The sequence below is a fragment of the Lepidochelys kempii genome, chromosome 3 (genome assembly GCF_965140265.1).
Source record: "Lepidochelys kempii isolate rLepKem1 chromosome 3, rLepKem1.hap2, whole genome shotgun sequence".
NCBI lineage: Eukaryota > Metazoa > Chordata > Testudines > Cheloniidae > Lepidochelys > Lepidochelys kempii.
In genome coordinates, this window is record NC_133258.1 from 44,748,339 (window position 1) to 44,772,826 (window position 24,488).

Sequence of the window (24,488 nt, forward strand, 5' to 3'; positions counted from 1 at the left end):
ATCTGTAACTGAATAGATCATTGTTGCAACCACTGTTATATATTTGCAGCAAATATTGTATAAAGGTTATCATGTAAGGGGTCTATGGAGAGGTTATGGTTTGCTGGTTATGATTATGCTGTCTATATGTGTGTATCATTTTTGTAGTTGAAGTTATGAATATTGGCTCTATACTGTCTGTATTTCAAACTTATGCTATGCTTCTGACCCCAGACAAGTTGGTGTCAGCTCTGCCTAGCCTGCTTGATGGCACATTAAGACCATCAACTATACAATTGACCCATTGAGAGAAGGCAGATAGGCCTTGTGACTCAGCAAAGTATGCAGGGACTTGCCCATGTGACTCCAAACTCCATTTTGCTGTAATTTTCCACAGTAAGAACAAAGAGGTGTTTTTACACCTGGAAAAGACTATAAAAGGCTTATGCCTCATCTTCATCTTGTCTTCAGACCTGCTTCTTACCTCTGGAGGGATTTTGCTACAAACTGAAGCTCTAAACAAAGGAATGAATGACCCATCCCAGCTGTGGATGTACTCCAGAGACTTGATTCGAACCTAGAGTTTATTCCATCACTGCTACAAGCCTGAACCAAGAACTTTGCCATTACTGTATGTAATTGATTCCATTTAACCAATTCTTGCGCTCATCTACATCTTTTTCCTTTTATGAATAAACCTTTAGATTTTAGATTCTAAAGGATTGGCAACAGCGTGATTTGTGGGTAAGATCTATTTGTACCTTGACCTGGGTCTGGGGCTTGGTCCTTTTGGGATCGAGAGAACCTTTTTTCTTTTACTGGGGTATTGGTTTTCATAACCATTTGTCCCCATAACAAGTGGCACTGGTGGTGATACCGGGAAACTAAGGGAATTGTGTCTAAGGGAATTGCTTGTGTGACTTGTGGTTAGCCAGTGGGGTAAAACCAAAGTCTTCTCTGTTTGGCTGATTTGGTTTGCCTTGGTGTGCACAGAAACCCCAGCCTTGGGCTGTAACTGCCCTACTTTAAGCAATTTGTCCTGAATTGGCACTCTCAGTTGGATCCTGCCAGAACCAGCATTGTTACAGTTTGCACCTTAAATAAGCCATGAAATCTTATTTAGTTAGAAAGGCATCTAAAATTGATTAATTGAATTCTAAACACAGGGCTGGCCTTACCATGAGGCAAACTGAGGCGGCCGCCTCAGGTGTCAGACTGTGGAGGGGAGCACCACTAGGACCCAGAGTATAGAAAATTGTGTCTGCTGCTGGTGCATATGTATTCTCTCTGCTCTAGATGCACAGAGATGGTGGACTGCTGTGCTGGAGGAAGGAGGGCACAAGAGACATAACAGGCAGGCAGGAGAAAAGGTGAGAGGGAATAACAGAAAGCAGCAGGAGCTGCAGGGAGAGAGAGGAGGAGGATCCTCTTATGTACCTCTCTAGCACCCCCTGGACTGATTAACACCAGCTTCTATGGGAACTTCCTGTTTCCTGCTGCTTCCCTGAACCCACTTGAGGACAACAGGCAGTCAACTGAAGTAGCAGGAGCCAGTTAGCAGCGTCTTAAGGACCTATCTTCCCTCACTCAGGCCCTGCTACCAGCCTGCTTATTTGTCTCCTTCAACTGAGTGTTGAGAGCCACTATAGTTGGCACGGAACAGCAGTCATGAGTGAAAGAAGAAAACACCCTTCTGGGGCAGCATTCAGAAAAAGAAAGAAAGCAAAGGAATCTTTTCCATCTAAGCAGGAAGGATCTCTCCTGAGATACATAGACACAAATGTTCACAGTGAGCCTTCCGGCCCCAGTGAGGATGAGAGTGGTGAGGAGATGCCTGATCTTCCAGTTAGTCAGAGTGCAGGTGACCTGGCAGCTACTGCAGGATCCATATCTCCATCTCAAATGGATGTAACCGTGCACATTCCTGAAGAAAAGTGTAGATCAGAGAAGAGTGTGGTGGCGGCGCAAGAAACGGCTGCTGCTGAGTTTAGTTCTTAAGTCTCGATGATCCAGGACTGTGGACACACTTGAGCAGTAGCCTGAGGGACTTCCTTCTAATGCATGGGCCACAGCAAGTGAAAAACTTCATGTTCTCTAAAGACAATGAAAATAGAAGTTTCCATCCAACACATTACTGACGTGAAATCCCCAATGGTGACAAAGTGGAGAGTCCATGGCCTATGTACTCAAAAACACAGAATGCTGCATACCGTTTTTGTTGCAAACTCTTCCAGTCTAATGTTCCAGCCACATTGGGTTCTACAGGAACAAAGGACTGGAAAAATCTGGCTAGAAATCTTGCATGCCATGAGAAGGCAGCAAATCACCAGAGAGCATTCCATAGGTGGAAAGAGCTTGAGATGAGACTAAGGTTAAAGACCACCATAGATGATCAGCATCAAGAGAAGATTGCATCAGAGTCTCTTTACTGGCAAAATGTTCTGAAAAGGCTCATTGTGCTCATTGTGAGCGTGCTCGTTATCCAAAACCTAGCACTGCATGGCACTTCATGCCAAACAATGGAAACTTCCTTAAAATTGTGGAGATGATGGCTGAGCTTGATGCTGTACTCCAGGAGCATCTAAGAGGAGTCACCACCCAAGAAATGTACACACACCACTACCTTGGAAAAAGAATTCAAAATGAGATCATACAGTTACTGGCAACAAAAGTCAAACAGAAGATTTGTGGCAGATCTGACGTCAGCAAGATATTACTCTGTTATTCTGGACTGCACATCTGACATCAGCCATATGGAACAAATGACTTGAATAGTGCGTTCTGTAACAACAACTGAACCTAGCGAAAATGTCCCTTCAATGGTGACTGTCAGAGAGCATTTTCTAGAATTCATTGACTTTGATGACAGCGAACAGCAGAGAGGCTAGCAGAGGGAGTTTGCCTGGGATCTGCCTGAGAGGAGGTACGCTAAGGGCTGCATTAAGGAGGCTGTGTTGGTGAGTGTCTGTTGTGGGGACAGTTTGACCATGTGCTTGACTGGTTGTTTGAAAAGTGTGAATTGGGAGTGCTTTGTTCCAGGTGAGCCTTGAGTGGGCCTGACTGTTATAAAAAGCCAGTCAGCTGCGAACCAGCTGAGCAGCGAACAGCAGAGAGGTTAACAGAGGGAGTTTGCCTGGGAGTTCGCCTGGGGAGAGCCCACTGAGGCTTACATCTTGCCGGCTTCTCTGAGTAGTTACTACAATTCCTGAGGAAGCTCGTAGAAGGAAAATAATATGGATGGGGAGTGTTCAGCTGTTGTGACCTGCACTGGATGTGCCATGTTTGTCTTTCTTCCACAGGACAGAAGCGACTTTCTCTGTACAAAGTGCAAGCTGGTCTCCATATTGGAAGAGAAGGTTCAAGGTCTGGAGCAACAGGTATCGACCCTGCGTTGCATAAAAGAAACTGAAGATTTCCTGGACAGACGTCAGGATGTGCTTCTACGGAGACAACGTTCTGAAGGTTCAGAGCAGGCTGCACTGCGGGGACAGGAGGATGGTGAAGAAATTTGGCATCATGTGACCTCCAGAAGAAGAAAGGGGAGCATCCATATACTAGCAATGCAGATACAGGTAAGTAACCGTTGTCATGTTCTCTCCACAGGTACTAATGCAGAGAGTGGACTAGATGATACATCTGAGGGAAGGGAACAGAAAGAGACTCTGCTGATTGGAAGGCATGAGATGCACTGTCCTAGGGTTGGGGGTTCCACGACCACTGCTCCCAAGAGAAGGAGGCGGGTGGTGGTGGTCGGGGACTCTCTCCTCAGGGGGACTGAGTCATCTATCTGCTGCCCTGACCGGGAAGACCGAGAAGCCTGCTGCTTGCCAGGAGCTAGGATTCACGATGTGACTGAGAGACTGCCGAGACTCATCAAGCCCTGGGATCACTACCCCTTCCTGCTTCTCCACGTGGACACCAATGATACTGCCAAGAATGACCTTGAGCGGATCACTGCAGACTATGTGGCTCTGGGAAGAAGGATAAAGGAGTTTGAGGCACAAGTGGTGGTCTCATTCATCCTCCCCGTGGAAGGAAAAGGCCTGGGTAGAGACTGTCGAATCGTGGAAGTCAACAAATGGCTACACAGCTGGTGTCGGAGGGAAGGTTTTGGATTCTTTGACCATGGGATGGTGTTCCAAGAAGGAGGAGTGCTAGGCAGAGACGGGCTCCACCTAACGAAGAGAGGGAAGAGTATCTTTCCAAGAAGGCTGGCTAACCTAGTGAGCAGAGCTTTAATCTAGGTTCACCGGGGGAAGGAGACCAAAGCCCTGAGTTAAGTGAGGAAGTGGGATACCGGGAGGAAGCATGAGCAGGAGCGCGCGAGAGAGGAGAGCTCCTGCCTCATAATGAGAAAGAGGGACTATCAGTAAGTTATCTCAAGTGCCTATACACAAATGCAAGAAGCCTGGGAAACAAGCAGGGAGAACTGGAAGTCCTGGCACAGTCAAGGAATTATGACGTGATTGGAATAACAGAGACTTGGTGGGATAACTCACATGACTGGAGTACTGTCATGGATGGATATAAACTGTTCAGGAAGGACAGGCAGGGCAGAAAAGGTGGGGGAGTTGCATTGTATGTAAGGGAGCAGTATGACTGCTCAGAGCTCAAGTATGAAACTGCAGAAAAACCTGAGAGTCTCTGGATTAAGTTTAGAAGTGTGAGGAACAAGGGTGATGTTGTGGTGGGAGTCTGCTATAGACCACCGGACCAGGGGGGATGAGGTGGACGAGGCTTTCTTCCGGCAACTCACAGAAGTTACTAGATCGCAGGCCCTGGTTCTCATGGGAGACTTCAATCACCTTGATATCTCCTGGGAGAGCACAGACAATCCAGGAAGTTTTTGGAAAATGTAGGGGACAATTTCCTGGTGCAAGTGCTGGAGGAACCAACTCGGGGCAGAGCTCTTCTTTACCTGCTGCTCACAAACCGGGAAGAATTAGCAGGGGAAGCAAAAGTGGATGGGAACCTGGGAGGCAGTGACCATGAGATGGTCGAGTTCAGGATCCTGACACAGGGAAGAAAGGAGAGGAGCAGAATACAGACCCTGGACTTCAGAAAACCAGACTTTGACTCCCTCAGGGAACTGATGGGCAGGATCCCCATAGAGAATAACATGAGGGGGAAAGGAGTCCAGGAGAGCTGGCTGTATTTTAAAGAATCCTTATTGAGGTTACAGGGACAAACCATCCCGATGTGTAGAAAGAATAGTAAATATGGCAGGTGACCAGCTTGCCTTAACAGTGAAATTCTTGCTGATCTTAAACACAAAAAAGAAGCTTACAAGAAGTGGAAGACTGGACAGATGACCAGGGAAGAATATAAAAATATTGCTCAGGCATGCAGGAGTGAAATCAGGAAGGCCAAATCACACCTGGAGTTGCAGCTAGCATAAGATGTTAAGAGTAACAAAAAGGGTTTCTTCAGGTATGTTAGCAACAAGAAGAAAGTCAGGGAAGGTGTGGGCCCCTTACTGAATGAGGGAGGCAACCTCGTGATAGAGGATGTGGAAAAAGCGAATGTACTCAATGCTTTTTTTGCCTCTGTCTTCACGAACAAGGTCAGCTCCCAGACTACTGCACTGGGCAGCACAGCATGGGGAGGAGGTGACCAGCCCTTCTGTGGAGAAAGAAGTGGTTCGGGACTATTTAGAAAAGCTGGACGAGCACAAGTCCATGGGGCCGGATGCGCTGCATCCGAGAGTGCTAAAGGAGTTGGTGGAGTTGCTAAAGGATTGTATCACAGAATCACAGGGTTGGAAGGGACCTCAGGAGATCATCTAGTCCAACCCCCTGCTCAAAGCAGGACCAATCCCCATTTTTTGCCCCTGATCAACTTAACAGCCCCCTCAAGGATTGAACTCACAACCTGGGTTTAGCAGGCCAATGAGCTATCCCCCATGTGATTGCAGAGCCATTGGCCATTATCTTTGAAAACTCATGGCGATCGGGGGAAGTCCCGGACAACTGGAAAAAGGCTAATGTAGTGCCCAGCTTTAAAAAAGGGAAGGAGGAGGATCCGGGGAACTACAGGCCACTCAGCCTCACCTCAGTCCCTGGAAAAATCATGGAGCAGGTCCTCAAGGAATCAATTCTGAAGCACTTAGAGGAGAGGAAAGTGATCAGGAACAGTCAGCATGGATTCACCAAAGGCAAGTCATGCCTGACTAATCTAAATCTCTTCTATGACGAGATAACCGGCTCTGTCGATGAGGGGAAATTGGTGGACGTGTTGTTCCTTGACTTTATCAAAGCTTTTGACACGGTCTCCGACAGTATTCTTGTCAGCAAGTTAAAGAAGTATGGGCGGGATGAATGGACTATAAGGTGTATAGAAAGTTGGCTAGATTGTCGGGCTCAAGGTAAAGTGATCAATGTCTCCATGTCTAGTTGGCAGCCGGTATCAAGTGGAGTGCCCCAAGGGTTGGTCCTGGGGCCGGTTTTGTTCAATATCTTCATAAATGATCTGGAGGATGGTGTGGATTGCACCCTCAGCAAGTTTGCAGATGACACTAAACTGGGAGGAGAGGTAAATAGGCTGGAGGGTAGGGATAGGATACAGAGGGCCCTAGACAAATTAGAGGATTGGGCCAAAAGAAATCTGATGAGGTTCAACAAGGACAAGTGCAGAGTCCTGCACTTAGGACGGAAGAATCCCATGCACTGTTACAGACTAGGGACTGAATGGCTCGGCAGCAGTTCTGCGGAAAAGGACCTAGGGGTTACAGTGGACAAGAATCTGGATATGAGTCAACAGTGTGCCCTTGTTGCCAAGAAGGCCAATGGCATTTTGGGATGTATAAATAGAGGCATTGCCAGCAGATCGAGGGACGCGATCGTTCCCCTCTATTTGACATTGGTGAGGCCTCATCTGGAGTACTGTGTCACGTTTTGGGCCCCACACTACAAGAAGGATGTGGAAAAATTGGAAAGAGTCCAGTGAGGGCAACAAAAATGATTAGGGGACTGGAACACATGATTTATGAGGAGAGGCTGAGGGAGCTGGGATTGTTTAGTCTGAAGAAGAGAAGAATGAGGGGGGATTTGATAGCTGCTTTCAACTACCTGAAAGGGGGTTCCAAAGAGGATGGCTCTAGACTGTTCTCAGTGGTAGCAGATGACAGAACAAGGAGTAATGGTCTCAAGTTGAAGTTGGGGAGGTTTAGGTTGGATATTAGGAAAAACTTTTTCACTAGGAGAGTGGTGAAACACTGGAATGCGTTACCTAGGGAGGTGATGGAATCTCCTTCCTTTGAAGTTTTTAAGGTCAGGCTTAACAAAGCCCTGGCTGGGATGATTTAGTTGGGGATTGGTCCTGCTTTGAGCAGGTGGTTGGACTAGATGACCTCCTGAGGTCCCTTCCAACCCTGATATTCTATGATTCTATGATACTACAGGAGCTGGTATGACAAATGTGCTTCTTAAAAAGCTGGAAGATACAGGAATTGCGATAGCTGACATGAGAGGTCAGGGCTACGATAATGGTGCCAACATGAGAGGAAAGAACAGAGGAGTGCAGACGTGGATCTGAGAGTTAAACCCTCGAGCTTTTTTGGTCCGATGCAGTTCTCATTCATTGAATTTGGTGGTCAGGGATGCAGCATCAGCTTCTACTGAGGCTGCTGAATTTTTTAATGTAATTCAAAGCATCTATATATTTTTCTCTGCATCAACTCATCAATGGTAAGTTTTGAAGCAACATGTGGAAACATCCTCTCTGACACTGAAACCACTGAGTGCCACACGATGGGAAAGTCAAGTGGAGGTGATAAAACACGAATTTGGAAAGATAGATGATGCCATAGTTGCCATTATGGAGGATAACGCTATGACAGGAACTGTTCATGGGATAACAGTGGCAGAGGGAAATGAAATCACTAGAAACATACATAACTTGAAATTTCTGTTTGGCTTAGTGTTGTGGCATGACATACTGTTTGAAATAACTGTTGTAAGCAAGAGACTCCAAGGTGTTGACCTTGATATATCTGGAGCAATGGAACAACCTGGCAAAACAAAGTCATACTACAGTCTTATCGGTCAGATGAGGGATTTCAAAACGTTCTGAAGAGTGCACAGAAGTTGGCACAGGAACTTCACACGGAAGCTATTTTCCCACCCATTCAAGAATACAAGAGTCACCGAAGAAGACGACATTTTGATTATGAGGCACGGGATAATCCCATAAGAGACCCCAAACAACAATTCAAAGTTGAATTCTTTAACCAGGTGCTGGATTATGTAATACAGCCAGTTGAAGAACTTTTCATGCAACTCAAGGAACATGCAGTATATTTGGGCTGTTGTATGATATTCCAAAACTCCTCGCTATACCTGACGAAGACCTACACCAGAATGCAGGGCACTAGAGACAGTGTTGACACATGATGACATGCACGATATGAGTGATTTAGGTGATGAACTGAAAGCCCTTTCAAGATACATTTCAGCAGGATCAACTCCAAAGGCTGTTCTGGAATATCTGTGCACAAATAAGATGACCACCCTCTTTCCAAATGCTTTTGTTGCTGTGCGCATACTTCTAACACTTCCTGTAACAGTTGCCGGTGGAGAACGCAGTTTCTCCAAGCTGAAGTTGTTAAAAACATATCTACGCTCCACGATGACACAGGAGAGGCTGGTCGGCCTTGCAACAATCTCAATAGAGCATGAGCTGGCCCAGACTGTGGACCTTCAGCAGGAAGCAGTTCAAATCTTTGCAACCAAGAAGGCATGGAAAGCACCACTTTGATTATTCAAACAGATAAAAATGCCAGTGTTTACTATGCAGACAAGAAAAGTTACATTTGCTGTTCAGGCATTTGAAAGTTAAGTGTTACTTAAAATTTTTGAACAAGGCGTTTTAAGTTGTTAGTTCTCCTTTATTGGGGTACTTTAGCAGAGCAGTACCATGAGAGGAGTAGAACAGGAAGAGGCAGAATTGAGACTTTCCAAGTTTTGTCCCAAGCGAGGGAGCATGGGGGTGTCATTTGAGCTCCCTGCCTCAAGTGCCAAAATATTGGGAGTTGGCCCTGTCTAAACATTAAGGTTTGATTTTAAAAAAACTACAGAGTTTTCAAATAAAATTAGAGATGGTAATTACAGAATGATGATTTTAAGACTTTGGTTGGGGTAATGATCAAGGTTAGTACCCTGGTAATGATTGAGAGTATTGGAAAATCAAACTAGACCAGCAATGTCTGCTTGTTAGATGTGCTGAAAATTTTGAGCAACTCAACAGATAATTTTTAACAATATTATGAAACAAGAATTCATATTTTACAGATCTGACTCAAGCAACTCAATTCCTAATAGGAAAAAATAATTAAACCTTAAATCAGCATTAGTTTCATCATCTGATATTGTCCCTGTACTTTCCTTAGACAAACTGAAGATTATAGTTGAGGACAAGGAAGCATGGTTTTTATTTAATGACTGACCAGTCATTCATACTGTACCCATTGTTGTGCTGTCTGATACCAAGAGGTTCCTTAATGAGCACTTTTAAAGAATGGATTGTTGCTGTGGGTAATGACCTAAATCTTTCAGAAGTTGAGGATATCTTTTGTATTTCTTCATATGGATAAAAGTATGCGTATTTTGGTGATCTATTGAATTAAAAATGGGGAATAAAGTATCATTCCATTGTGAGACAGCTGTTTTATGGAAGTGATTTACAAAGTAATCTTTTGACTTAGAATGTTTGAAGAAGAATGTTATAAGCTTGATAGAAGTAATATTACATTTTTAAATAACGGTCTTAAGTATTTTACATAATAGGCAAAATATAATTGTTAGGGCAACTCAATTAACTTTTAATTCATGGGGTTCATATAAAACACTATGAAGTATTATTTTTATAAGTCTCATAATGTATATTTTGCCTCTATTCTCCTTGACTAATTCTGATACATTACTTGCTACCAGTACAGCAGTCTGTTTTTGCCACTGAAAGCAAGTAACTTGGGTAACTTTTTGAGAACAGTTGATTTACAACAATATGGTTATTCTTAACTCATTTCCCAACATCAGTCACAATTACTGATGTAATGTGCATATATAAAAGATAAAAATACTTTAACATGTTTTGTTATCTGAGCCTCAGAAAAATCTAGAAAAATTTTCTGTACCAGAAACATGCTTTTTTGTTTCACTTTTGGAACTCAAAGTTCAATAGCGGTCAATGAAAAATTTCTAAAATTGTCGTGTTGGGGCTGATACCAAGCATGAGAAATTTCGACCCAGAAGTTATTTTTTTGGTGTGACTTCTATAAAACATTGAAAGGGTTTAGAAGAGAAGTGTCTTCTGAACCTTAATTTTAGCATTTCTGTCAATACTCTATAATACATTCTTTTTCAGCATATTGTTACAATAAACATTGGGAAAAATCACCAAATAAAGCCATTTATTCACTTAAAGATCTACATTGAGGCCTAGATTATCACCACACTCAGAATTGTCTGAGTCTCATGCAGCTATTTCCCACACAGAAAAACTGTCTGACCATAGGATATTTTTAGGTTTCTCTTCTTTCTCTTTCTAAAATGTAATAACATTTATCTTAAGAAATAACATGACCTTTTTTCCATAAAAGAGCAGATTGGTTTTAAAGAAGTTATTAAAGTTAGCTTATTTTTCACAAAGGGTCTAAACAAACATCACCAGGTGATATTTAATTGCATGGAGAACAGCAGTTGTCTGATGTTTAAGTGAGGCAACAGCATTATGTAATACTTAATTCTCAGTTGTTATACATTAAACAACTAGAAAGGGGAAAAAGTGCAATCTTCATAGAAAATGTAATAAAACACACGATAGTATACTATAATTGGCAGGATTGTTTGTACTTTAAAATATCAATGGCAATAAGTACAACATCTGATAGTTTAAAAAAACCTTTAAAATAGTGATCAATTATACACAGTATTTTCCAAGAATAAATGCAAAGCACTTAAATGGAGATGCTATTTCTCCTAAGAGTGTTAAATAAACTAATGTGGACTGCAAGAAAAGCCCCAAATAAGTCTAAACGTTATTTAGAAACCTTTGCAAAGGAATGTATCCTTTAATTATGACAATGAGCTAATTACAAGGCACTATATAGTTCTATGTACATAAACTACAAACAAGGTATGGGATAGAAAAATAGTTCTAGATTTAGATTGCAAGTTAGGAGAGTTTTATATTAATGTTTTATTAAAGTTCAGTGATGAGCACAAAGGCGCATTTCTAAAACTAAGTTTTTAGATATTTTTCACAGTTCCAGTTATTTACTAACACACAGAACATAAACGATCAAGAAAACAAAGTCCTTAAATTGTCTGACAGTTTCTTGGACAGCCTTTAAACTCAGTCTTTCTGCCAAAATCATTGTTACACAGATTATTTCATGTTTTAGACTTTGCTGTGTCTAGTTGAGTAATGTGAGCTTGAACTGATGAAGACTATCACAATTCAAGAATTGGAACAAATTGATCCCTTCGGAATACTAGTGCATGTTTTCTGGGCTGGAAAACGACACATTGTAGCTGTGAGTTTAAATGTTTGGCAAATGTAGTCTTTGAAGACTATACAATACACAATTCATATACAATGCAAAGGGCATTTAGAAATCTGCTGGTCGGATCATCATAGTTGTGGCTTTGAGAGAGTAGCCTGATCCTTTCCAGTAATACCACTTAATACCATTAAATTTGTTGGTGTTCTGCCGCAATGGATAGTACATTCCATTCAAGTTGGAGGGACCACATGCATCAAACCACCAGCCTGTAAGAACAGAAAACAAACAAAGATCTGAAATAATGAAATTATCAGTGTAGTTTTCAAAATTGTATATACAAATACCTTACAGCGTCCTGGTCCTGAAACTAGAAAAAATATAGGAATATTAAAATACCTAGTTTTCAATTGTGTGCCTTCAGGTCTCTCCTCCTTGCTAACTTTAACCATGTTGAAATGTATATAGCAGAGTAACATACTTGAGGAATAGGCACTACAAAATTTGGCTGTAAGAGTTGTAGCATTTTATGGGATGTGGTTGTAAGTTAAGGGAGAGGGCTTCAATCAACTCCTCAAAAGCTTAACTTACGACATATTTCAGAGGTTGATGGTGACAGATCTAAGGGCAGAATCTGGCTTGAAGACGATAATCATGATATTTTATCTTTCTCTTTTTCCTTCTGCCTTCTCTCAAGACTATATAATTTTCCACTTTTAAATCCTACATTTCTACTTAAATGAAAATTGCTTCCCTTGCAGTGAATTCAGCTTGCTTCAGTGCTTAAAGTCTGTAAAGATGTGCATTATTTCTAAGCCCCTCAGTACTGAAACTCTGTATAAAGGAATGATGAGAAAAAAGTAGTTGAACTTATTCAGTTTCACATCTTTTTCTTCAAATTTCGCTTGTTGTCCTGAGTTGTTAGTAAGGAATAGGGAAACTTTATTTTTATTAATAAAAACAATATTTTTACACTTTTATTATACTGATGGTAATATGAGTGTTATGTTTTCCAAGGCAATAATCCAGTTCTCCCTTTGGATAAATTTAAACTGCCTTCAGACTTGCAATCTATACAGTCAGAAAGCAGATCACTGCTTTGTAAATTGAGTGTGACTCTCTTTATCTCTTAAGCAACATTTAAATTACAGAAAGTGTGACTGGATTGCAGAATTATAGAGGAAGTTAAACCTGCTTTCAGATACAGAAACAATCTAAAATGTAATGTCAATAAACCTGTGAACAAAATTGTTCCAGAATTTATCCACCTACATAATAATTTTGGTATGCTTTGAGTAAATGTATTCTCACTTCAAATTATATTTAAATATGGAAAAAAGTAATGTTTTATATTACTGAAATGTATTCTTGCATGACAACTACATTCTAATTGTCATGCTTTTAAAGAGCCTATAAAATGCTTAGTTCCCACAGGAACACTAGAGATTTCTTGTGCCTAATTAAACAATTAAAAACTATTTTGTTGATTTAAAAGATGATTTCTGATTTGTTTTGGGGGCATTTTGACCATTGGGCTACTTTCCCATGCTATTTGGAAGCGCACTGTGCTGTCTTCCACTCATACCAGTTTCACAATACCATGCCTTGTTGCACCAGTTGTGAGAGAATGATGGCCTATTTTCCCGCCCCTCCCCCCCCCCCCCCCCCCCCCCGATTTTAACTCCTCTCATTTTTACTTTAGCTGAGCTGTCTGAAACGGTAAAATAGTAAATTTGAACTCACTGAACTAGCATTTCCAATCGTGAGTTTTGGACTTTGTCACTAGTCAGGATTTAATACGTCAAAATTACCATCTATTTACCTCATGGACTGTTTTACTGCCAATAAAAATAGGAAGATTGAGAAACAGAAAACCATTCCTACCTCCTGTTAGCATTTGTGAACATTTGCAAATACATTTGTCATTGTCTGCATCCTTTGTGCTAAAATCATTTCCTGGTTGGCTGATGCTACTTATTTTGCCCGCCGTCCCAGTAAGTCCTTTAAGGTGGATCCTGTAGAAGTGCAGAACGGAAAAACAAATGTTAGATTGAAGCTAATGGTAGTTGATCTCCACAGTAATGAGGAAATTTTTTGTAATAAATATCCTGTTTAAACAGTTTGGTTCTCCTCTTGTTAATGTACGGCTATAAACTTTGTTTGAAGGGTATTGTGTTGGTATGAACAATAACACTGTCAGCATAAAATTATACTGAAGAGATAAAATCACCTCTGCTTTTATAGATGTTTGTTCCACCTGTGTGAAATTAACGGAGATTATATGGAGGTATATATTGATAATCCTTGAGAAATATACTCTATGTAATAACTACTAATACTATAGTAACTTGTAATATTAAAGTGCATTGAATGCAAGCAATACTATTAATGGATTTTTAAATCCTTTACCTAATTTTCTCCCTGCCTTATTCTTACACTGTTTACTCCTGGGGGAATACTGCCCCTGCACAGAATTCATGTCCCCTGCAGATTTCTTTGCTTCCCACAGAAAAATGACTTTCTGACAGGAACATAAAAGGACGCTGCAAGAGCAATCATGCACCACTCCCTAGCAGCACAGGTACAATGTTTTAGGCACCCAGAGCAGCTGGCAGAGAGGTAAATCACCATGGGGCTAGGGATACCCCAGCCAGATACTCCTACCCTGAGCTGGGAACAGCTGCTAGTCCTGACTGGGCTGGAGGCAGGAGAGAATAGGACTTCCTCTTCCCCTGCAAGGAGTGGCCAGGGCTGTGTCAGACCCACCCTCAGAAACCAGGAAGCTCAACATCCTCTCCTGCTTCCTGCCCCCATCACTCCTATGGGTGTGGGGGGTCACTGTGTGGGGAGCTGCTTCCTCCATCCACACAACCCCCATGCATCCAGACCTCCCATACCCAGACATCCCTGCCAAGCCTCACCTGGTACATCCAGAACCTCCTAGCCCTCCATACCGAAACCCCACCCTGCTAAACCTCAACCCCTGCATCTGGAGCCTCCCTGCACCCAGACCCCCTGCTTCCAGACCCTCACATCTGTACCCAGACCACCCTTACTGAGCTCCCTGCACTCAAACCCCCACCCTGATGCCCTACCCCCTGCACCACCCTGAGCTCCCACATCCAGACCCCCATGCCACTGACTGCCAACTAGCTGCACCCACACTCCCACCCTACCACGCCCCACTCCCCCAGCATGGAGACACCCCCCACCCCTGCTGAGACCCCCAAACCCAGACCCCTCGGCTGGGCCCCAACAACCTTCACCTGGAAGCCCCTGCAGAGTCCCATTACCCTGTACCTGGAAACTGCCCCAAGAGCCTCTGTGCATCCAGATCCCCCCACTAGACCTCCCACTGAGCTGCCTGCACCCAGATTGTCTCACACAGAATCCACTCACTCCATACCTGGATCCCCCACACTGAGCCCTTCCATACGTGGATTCTGCCTGGTTGAGCCTATCTGCCCTGCACCTGGTGCAGAGAGGCATGGCCCCAGGGTGTTTCTCGGGAAGGCACAGGCCTTGTGCTGTGTCAGGGTTGGGTGCAGCCTCACCACTGAGTCCGTGTCCTCGGGGTGGGGAGGCAGTAGGGTGATCTCCCACCTTCGTACAGCCAGTGGCCTGTGCTCCCTGCTGCCATGCTGGAGCCTCTGCATTTATTTATTGACAAATAAAACTTGCAGAATTTTAAAATATTGTGTGCAGAATTTTTAATTTTTTGGTGCAGAACGTCCTCAGGAATAACTGGTATTAATATGCTGTGGCAGTCTAATATGAAAACTGTGTATCAGTGATGGGTAAAATTTAATTGATAATAAGGATGATTTTCTCTGTCCTTTCCTTCCCACTTTCCAAAGAGACTCTTCCTTTGCAAATCTTTTAAGAATAAAAAAAAGTCAAATCAATTCATGGGCAACAGTGATGATTTTAATTTTCAAATATTGCAGCAAAGATACAGGCTATATAGCACTTCATAGTCATATGACAATTCTAACTTTCAAGTGAGGCTGCTACTATATTTTTAGAAACTGAAAGATTTATATCCTTTGCATATCAAGTAGTATAGAGCAGTGGTTCTCAAAGCCGGTCTGTCGCTTGTTCAGGGGCTTGTTTACCTGCCGCATCCGCAGGTTCGGCCGATCGTGGCTCCCACTGGCCGTGGTTCGCTGCTCCAGGCCAATGGGGGCTGTGGGAAGGGTGGCCGGCATCCGATGAAGTGAGCTGTAGCTCAGGAAAGCTTATGCTCAAATAAATTTGTTAGTCTCTAAGGTGCCACAAGTACCCCTTTTCTTTCTACATAATTATTGTAATAATCTTTGTGCAAAATGTGTCTTATTGAGGTATCATTTAAAATCTAAGAACACACTGATCGTCAATATTCTTGTGTTATATATGAAACATGTATTAAGAGTTATGAATATAAACTGAAATTGATTACAATGTGTTTACCAGCAAGTCTGGGGAGTGGGTAAACCAGTTTCTCAAATACACAGGATAAACTGGCTCCTCTAGCCAGGTGTCAAAGTTGATTGCCAATCATCTGTCAAGTGACTATTGTTTGGCAATGAAGGAGGGGCAGGAACAGATCAGTCTGAATTTTAGCAAACAACAACATGGAAATGTTTTCGTCATGAGACTCCATGTCTCCGTCCACACAGCTGGAATGAACTTTATTTAGGGGTAATCCTCAGGAAAATGCATTTCAACAGGTGACTGGACTATAAAAGCGAGGCGCAAAAAGCACCCCAAACTATATCAGTCTCTCATCTAAGAAGACCAAGGAACTAGCCCTTTGATTTCTGAGGCATACCTGACCTGAGAATTTAGTCAGTAATGTTGCTGGGAAACTGGTAAGGATTTTATCTTGAACCAAGTCTAGCTAGTTATGTTTAACTACTAAAAAGCTTTTTATCTTTATTTCTCTTTTAACCATTTGACTCAAATACCTTATACTTGTACTCACTTAAAATCACTTTGTTGTTAAACTTGTTTTATTTTTTAATAAAACTAATCCAATTTTGTGTTTAAATTGAACAGTTGAAGTAACAAACTGTTGCATATTGACCCCTTACAGAGGCAATAGACCTCTAATATCTGAACTGTACAGTAGAGGGCTGGAAAGTGAAGAACACACTTTTTTGGGAAAATTCAGGACTACGAGTGTGTTGGGGTCACCCTGCAGGTAGTAACCAAGGCTACGAAAGCCAGAATGTGACTAGAGTGTTGTTGACAGGCAGCTGATGTCACTGCTGCTGGGCCAGGTCTGTAGCTATACACAGACACTCAATGTGTGAGCTGCACGCTGTTAGGTTTAGAGTTGCCAGACGTCTGATTTTCGACTGGAACGCCCGGTCAAAAAGGAACCCTGGTGGCTCCAGTCAGCACTGCTGACCGGGCTGTTAAAGTTGGTGGTGTCGCCGGGCTAAGGCACGGTCCCTGCAATTCATAGAAGCAGCCAGCATGTCCCTGCGGCCCCTAGATGCAGGGGCAGCCAGGGAGGCTCTGCTCACTGCCCCGCTCCAAGTGCCATCTTTGCAGCTCCCATTGACCAAGGGGAACTGCGGGGGTGGCACCTGGGGACAGGGCAGCATACTGAGCTGCCTGGCTGCGCCTCTGCCTAGGAGACGGAGGGGGACATGCTGGCCGCTTCCAGGAGCCACCTGAGAGGTAAGCGCTGACTGGAGCCTGCACCTCAACCCCCAGCCCTCCTGCACCCAAATTTCCTCCCAGAGCCTGCAACCCACACCCCGTCCTACACCCCTGCCCCAGCCCTGAGCACCCTCCTGCACTTCAAACCCTTTGGCCCCAGCCTGGAACCCCCTCCCAAGCCCCTCATTTCCTGGCCGCACCCCCCAGCCGGAGCCCTCACCCCCTCCTGCACCCCAACCCTCTGCCACAACCCACTGAAAGTGAGTGAGGGTGGGGGAGAGCGAGTGACGAAGGGAGGGGAGATGGAGTGAGCAGGGACAGGGCCACTGAGAAAGAGTGATGCAGGGGGTAGGGCAAGGGTGTTAGGTTTTCTGCAATCAGAAAGTTGGCAACCCTGGTTAGGCTGTTTGTGAGAAGCCCAGTTTGGGAGCTACAACAGTAGAGCATTATGAGGCACCGAGGTTACAGGCGGTGACATAACCTCTCACTGGCCTGGATTGCACCCTGAAATGTGACAATGGCCTTATTTCCAAAAGTACCCAGCAACCAGCATCTCCCAGAGTAGACTATGTGAAATTAGAAACCTAAGTATAAATTATTGGCCAATGATGATAATTTGGATAGAAAGTGAGAGAGAGATTGTAAGTACAAAGGTCTCAAAGCACTTAATAGGCATTAAGTTAAGGTTAAGATTCACAGTCTCCTTTTCAGATAGATAGCTGTAGTTCTCCCAGTTATATAGATGGAGAAACTGAGACAATAAGTTGCCATGTCCAAAGTCACCCAGCAAGTCTGTCAGAGGTGGGAATAGAACTAGATCTCATGACTTAGTCTTGTCTTGTTCTGACCATATATGTTCCTGTGTTAAGTGGATCAGTATATCATTTTGTTTCCTGGAACAGCTTACATTGTTTCTTTGAAGCATTTAAAAAACTTACTGATGTAAAAGGAAATCATTGTTATACCATGAACATTACAGTGTGCTGAATATTTTCCAGATAATTTTAAAATGTATATCCTTTATATAATGTTAAATAAAATATACTTTAAACCACTGCATTTTATGGCATGTCAAATACTTGCTTGCATTTCAAGAGAAAATATCTATTTGCAGACAGCCATCTTAGTTTGCAGTAATTATTTTTTAATAATGTAAATGGACAAGGGTAATGACCCATTTTGCAAAGGTTGCCCTTATAAGTATTATAGTGCCTTAATTTAAAAATAAAATCTCTGCTATAGAGTCTAAATGTTTCCAGATGAGAAAATATTTGGTTTGGATTTGAAACAACCACATACTATTTAGGCATTAAGATCTAACTTTTGTTGGGGGAATGGGGGTAAGTTACTGATAGTTCAAGTGGCCCTGCACATTCCCACTGATGGGGTACCTAGCTGCCTTTGGTAGAACCTCCTACTAACAGTGTCACCTACAGCACCCTCACCCCCTCATGGATGGATGGATATGAACTTCAGTCTGTTTGTGAGCCAAAGCCTTTTTCTTCTTAAGGTAGTGGTAGCTTGTTAGTATATTTAATGTTTTCTGTCGTTTTGGGTTATAGTGGAATTGAAGCAGAGGACGTGACCACATGTGGAGGCTCAGCTGCCAGGGAGAAGGACACCCAGCTTCCAGATGTTTGATTTGCTGAACCTTTAGTCCCAGAGTCTGCAAGGACAGGGAGACTCACTTGAAGGTCCTTCTCCAGGAAGCTCTCAAGGCTAGACTCTCTGGATCTGATCAGTCCTCAGATCCAAGGTCTCAGAGGCCAGTCATGGCTCCTGTGAGTTCCAGTGACTGAAGGGTTCCAAGAAACTGAAACCCCTGTTGGGGCTGGATTCAATTCCTGTGGCTTCCTCAGTAAAGCTCCTGAGGCTACACATGTCCAAACCTGGGCTGCGTGGTCAGATCTGACTACCCTAGTTCCGGAAGAGAGGTCAAGCGACAGTTCGATCATCCTCACCAATACCATACCTCATGGCTTGCAACTTTCTGATCCTGATGGATCCCTCTCATCTGTAAGACCAAGGTCAATTCCTACTTCCACTTCTGGATCCAGGAAGATGGTTTCAATCAGTGTGTCAGAACTGGGGCCATCAGCACCTTCAATTCTGAGTGGTGTAGCACTGAAAAAAGCTACATCGGATCAAAGTAGCCACTGTTGGCTGTGCCACTTCCCATGCATCAGAATGATCTATTCTGTCCAACTCTGACAAGATTGATATGGTTCCAGAGCAGAGACCTGTTTCACCTCCAATTTCAGTAGCAATGGAGATGGATTTGTGTATAATGTTGGATCTGATGTTGTCCAAGTCTTTGGACTTGCTGTCAGTTCCTGCTTTGGTTCCAGTGTCAGTTCCAGCTACATCCATGGTTCTGGAAAGGTCTGTCACCGTGCAGCCCAAGTTCACTTTTTGGCTCCAGTTCATGCTTCAGATCAGAGGGTGAAATGCAAGATTTCTAAAAGGAGGCATGCTTCCCTGGTTCTAAGATCCATCATCATCTTTATCTATTGTTAAGAAGAAGAGGCCAGAAAGTGGCATGCTTCCTCTTTCTGAGACCCGTACAGGGTCTCCACAAAGAGCTGGATACTCAGACCTTCCTCTGGATTCATTGTCATCTCTGGTGCATTTTCTCTCTGATCCAGACGTGGATCAGTACCAGGGGGAAGATAGAGCAGCGGTTCTCATACTGTGGGTTTGGACCCCAAAGTGGATTGCAAGCCTGTTTTAATGGGGTCACCAGGGATGGCGTTAGACTTGCCAGGATGGAAGCTGAAACCTGAGCCCCACTGCCCAGGGTCAAAGCCGAAGCCCAAGGGCTTCAGCCCTGGGTGGTGGGGCTCAGGTTACAGTCTCCCCCGCCTGGGGCTGAAGCCCTTGGGCTTTGGCTTTGACCCCCAACCCGAGGTGGTGAGGTTTGGGCTTTGGATGGGCTCAGGAGGGCTCTGGCTTCAGTCCCCCCTTCTGGGGTCGTGTAGTAATTTTTGTTAGAAGGAGGTTGCGGAGCAATGAAGTTTGAGAATCCCTGAGACAGAGGAATGCAAAGACCTATAGCTTGCTTTGTATCACCCTTTGATCTATCTCCTGTAGACATGTTCTTGAATCCGAGTTGCTGGGGAGACTGGCGGTCCTGGGACTGATGGCTTTATTAAGGGCCACCTCAGGAATTCGTCAGTTATCCTCCATGTGGATGGAGAGGTAAAGTTTTGTCTACAAAGTATCCAACAGTTCAGAGATCTTCTGATCCAACTTCTCTGGGGCTGTTGACATTTCAGACCATGATGCCCGAAATGCTTTCTGAGGAAGAATGTGTGGGGATAGCTGCCCTCTTTGAGCAGGAACATATGAAAACAGACTGTGAACCTGATTTATCACCAGATGAACATGTGGGAGTGGCTTCAGCCTCCTTTTCTTTCGAAAACACTTTGCCCTTCCATGATTTGGTGTACTGTATGGCATCCACTTTGAATCTGCCTGCAGTGCCTGTGGAGGAGACTTCTCCCATGCTGTTTGATATCCTTGGTGCTACTTTTAGGAGTAGACTATCTCTACCCATTTTGGATGGTTTGCTACAGATGGCTAAATATGTGTGGTCTGCTACTGCCTCTTGTCAACCTGCCTCCAAAAAGGTTGACAAGTTGTGTCAGATACCATCTGAGGGGTTTTCCTGTTTTCATACAAATCCTATACCTAATTCACTGTGGTGGCTGCTGCCAGTAACAGGGCAGCATCTGGACAATCACACTCCACCCCATCTGATAAGGAGAGGGGAAAAGATTGATTCATAAGGGGAGGAAAGGCGAATTATCAGGTAGTCATGGCCCACTACAGTTCCATTTATGGGAAAAGATGACATTGTTTTAACAAGACTTACATGACACTTCGGACCCTGCTGCCAGAACATTATCATTTGCTCTATCAGGAGGCAAGCTTGGCTTTGTTCCTCCTCTCTAGCTCTGGACATTTGGCTTATGTTGAAGGAGCTCCCTTTTCAAGGAGGGGGGAGAGCCTTTTTAGTGAAAAGCAGACAAATTACTAGAAAAATTAAAGGACAAGAGATTGACAGCCCACTCTCTGGATTTAATTTTCTCTGCTTGGAAAAGGCCCTCTATTTTATTTCTAGTACCAAAGGCAGTCCTATCTCAGTCTTCATTATTTTATTTTTTGTCAAGTCAAAGACTTCAACAATACCAGCAACCTGTAGCCTTCCAGAATCAATGTAGAAAGAGGCCTTTCAAACCAAGGTCTAAATCTAAAAAGCCCACTTCCTTGTCATCACCTTCATTGTGGAACAATCAGCTTCAGTTTTGATGAGAAAATTAAGAATCAAGGAACACCCAATCAGTTTCGGTCTAGCTTCTTCTTTCAAAACAGACTAGCCCACTTTATCAATGCATGGAGGCAAATTACATCAGACCAATGGGTTTTAGAGATTGTAGAAAGGGCTATGCCATACCTTTTGAGACTCACCCTTCCCCCCAGTTTCTTCTACCTTTAAATCTTCAGGGACCCTTCCAATGAGGCTATTCTTCTTGCAGAAGTTGAAAAATTGCTTCTGATAGGAGTAGTAGAGGCGGTCATGCAAATACCAGAGGGATTTGGGTTTTTTATTCCTGTTACTTTCTGATGCAGAAGAAAGATGACAGAATTTGCTTAATACTAGACTGAATAGTCTTGAACAAGTACATCTGGAGGGTTTGGTTCTGTTTGTTGCTCTATAGCAGTGGTTCCCAAACTTGTTCTGCCGCTTGTTCAGGGAAAGCCCCTGCTGGGATTGGACGGTTTGTTTACCAGCCATGTCCGCAGGTTTGGCCGATCGTGGCTCCCATTGTCCACGGTTCTCTGCTCCAGGCCAGTGGGAGCCGCTGGAAGCAGCGTGGGCTGAGGGACATACTCACCGCCGCTTCCAGCAGCCCTCATTGGCCTGCAGCAGCGAACCGCGGTCAGTGAGAGCCGCGGTTGGCTGAACCGGCGGACACAGCAGGTAAACAAACCGGCCTGGCCCACCAGGAGCTTTCCCTGCCCAAGCAGCAGAACAAGTTTGGGAACCACTGCTTTATAGCATCCTGTACTTACATGACTCCATTTGCACATCTAGGAATGAAACCTATGTAGTACTGGATGTCTCGGCTCTACAGACCAGTTTGGGACAGCCTTTATAGATTGATCACCATGCCTCAGAACATCATAGTTTTCCTAGAATGGTGGTCAGTCAGAGAGAATGTGCTCAGAGGTGTACAGTTCTTTCCCCCAAGGCCATCCCTCAGGGTAATTTCAGATGCATCAAACAAGGTGTGGGGGGGACTCACGTGAATCATTTATGACAGTTCAAGGGCATGTGCAAGAGAGAGCACTGCACTGCACATCAATGTGTTGGAAGTGACAGCTGTTCATCTGGCCCTCAGACTTCCTCTCTCACCTACAAGGGAGGATTGTGACAGACAATGTATGGCTGATGTATTACAACAGCAAGCAAGAGAATGCTTACTCCACTCTCCTGTGTGCAGAGGCTTTAAGCCCATGGGATTGGTGTATCCATCACAACATTTTTACTGTGGCCCTATATCTGGCAGGGGGAAACAATGTAGTTGCAGATCATCTAATCAAAGACAGCTTTCATATGCACAAATGGTACCTAACAGATCAGTCAATTATCATATTCTCCAGCTGGAATTGACCAGATGTGAAGCTGTTTGCAACATGGTCCAACAAAAAGCGTGATCTCTTCTGTTCCAGAGTGGATAGGGACTATCTTGGTAAGATGCTTTCCTGCTTGCACTGGGGGGAAAGGGCTTGATGTATGCCTTCCCCCTGCTCCCCCCTCCAGTGATTCAGAAGGTGGTTAGATACACCAGGACAGGGTAAAGATAATTATCATTGCCCTGGCTTGGCTATGTCAACAGTGGTTTATTGATCTCCTCCTTCAATTCTCTGGTGGAGTCTTAATGTGTCTGACACTGTCTCCAGACCTGCTGTTTCAGCAGGAGGGCAGGAATCTTGCACACAGATCCATAATTTCTTCACCTGTCGGCATTGGCAATTGGACTTTGACTCTGTCTGCTCTTGAGCAGTGATGTTCTTTGTTTTTGCAGGACATGCTAAGTAACTCTAGAAAACAGTCTTGTAGAAGCAGTTATTCTTAAAGTAGACCCAGGTTTCAGGCATGGATGAGGGAAAATCTGATTCCCTTATGTCTGCTTCTGTTCCTTGTGTTCTGAATTCTTAATGTACTTCAAATCTCAGGAATTATCTAACTCATTGTTAAAAGTTCATTTGGCAGCCATCTGACGTTAGTTGATGTTAGATTGATTTTTTTTTTTCATAGTTCAGTTAGCCATGCTGGTGAAGTAGCCCTTTCAACCCTTGGCTCTGTGTTCTTTCTATTGTTTATTTATCAAAATGGCTTTCATTATTGCCATCACGTTGGCTTGGGGAGGGAGTGAACTGAATGTTCTTATAGCTTATACACCTTTTACTTCTCTTCATAAGGACAAAGGTAGTTTTCAGACTTGATCTCCAGTTCTTACCTAAAGTGGTGGTTGATGGTTTTTTTCACATCGGACAGTTAATTTGCCACCCCCTCTCCCCCACCATACTCTAATAAGGAGAAATTGGTCCTGCTACACTCTTTGGAAGCCAGAAGGTCCCTTGCTTGTTGTTTAGAAAAGAGTAAAATTTTCATATATCTTCTAGATTGTTAGTGTCTTATGCTAAAAACTACATAGATTATACAATTTCTTCTTCTCTCGATGGATAAAATGTATTGATGAAAGTTACACACTAGCAAAAGTTCCTATATTTGCTTCAATTCAACCACATTCCACTAGCTACTTCCTTTGTTTGTCTTAAGCAAGTGCCAGCTGCTGAAATTTGCAGAGCTGGAACCTGGACTTCAGTGCACACTATTACGAAGCATTATCCTTTGGATTTCGCCTATATGGCAGATGTTGGATTTGATAAAGTGGTGCTTCAGTCTCTATTCAGTTAGGACTTTGTTCCTGCCTCCAAGTTAGTTTTCACCACTGCTTCTCAATATGCAGAGCCACTCAAAGAAGAAATGAAGGTTACTTGCTCATAATTGGAGTTCTTTGAGAGGGCTCTGCATATTCACACTTCCCACCACCTTCCCCTCTCTGTCAGAGTCCTTGTTTGTTCTGTGTCTCTGGCTTTGCGGTGGATGCAACTAAGGTGGTGAGAGTGCTCCGCCTCCTACATAGCCTCGCCCACAGAACATCAGTGACCCTGAGGGAAATGGTGGGAGCATGAGAGCTCTAGCTGACGCTGCTAGAGGAGGTTCTACCACAAAGCACCACAAGGTGGCACAGTACACTGTAATTGTGACTATGCAGAGCCATCTAGA

At 43.7% G+C, this 24,488-nt stretch overlaps 2 protein-coding genes across 11 annotated transcripts in view; one reads left to right on the forward strand and one right to left on the reverse strand.

Annotated features, from left to right (window-relative positions):
- Window positions 1–24,488, forward strand: part of MCPH1 (microcephalin 1) — a 232,029-nt gene that overhangs the window by 96,576 nt on the left and 110,965 nt on the right. For 2 of the 9 annotated variants that reach the window (XM_073336221.1, XM_073336226.1), the window contains one exon: window positions 451–1,530. The exons of the other annotated variants lie outside the window; for them this stretch is intronic. In XM_073336221.1, the coding sequence (XP_073192322.1) occupies window positions 451–498 (48 nt within the window). In that variant the 3' untranslated portion in view covers window positions 499–1,530. Of the gene's footprint in view, window positions 1–450; window positions 1,531–24,488 lie in introns of those variants that run through there. 9 annotated transcript variants of the gene reach the window in all.
- The window catches only part of ANGPT2 (angiopoietin 2), a 71,230-nt gene continuing 57,119 nt past the window's right edge, over window positions 10,378–24,488 (reverse strand). For both annotated transcript variants that reach the window (XM_073336234.1, XM_073336233.1), the window contains exons 8-9: window positions 13,364–13,494; window positions 10,378–11,748 (exon numbers count right to left, since the gene is read on the reverse strand). In XM_073336234.1, coding sequence (XP_073192335.1) covers window positions 11,588–11,748; window positions 13,364–13,494 — 292 coding nt within the window. In that variant the 3' untranslated portion in view covers window positions 10,378–11,587. The remainder of the gene's footprint in view (window positions 11,749–13,363; window positions 13,495–24,488) is intronic.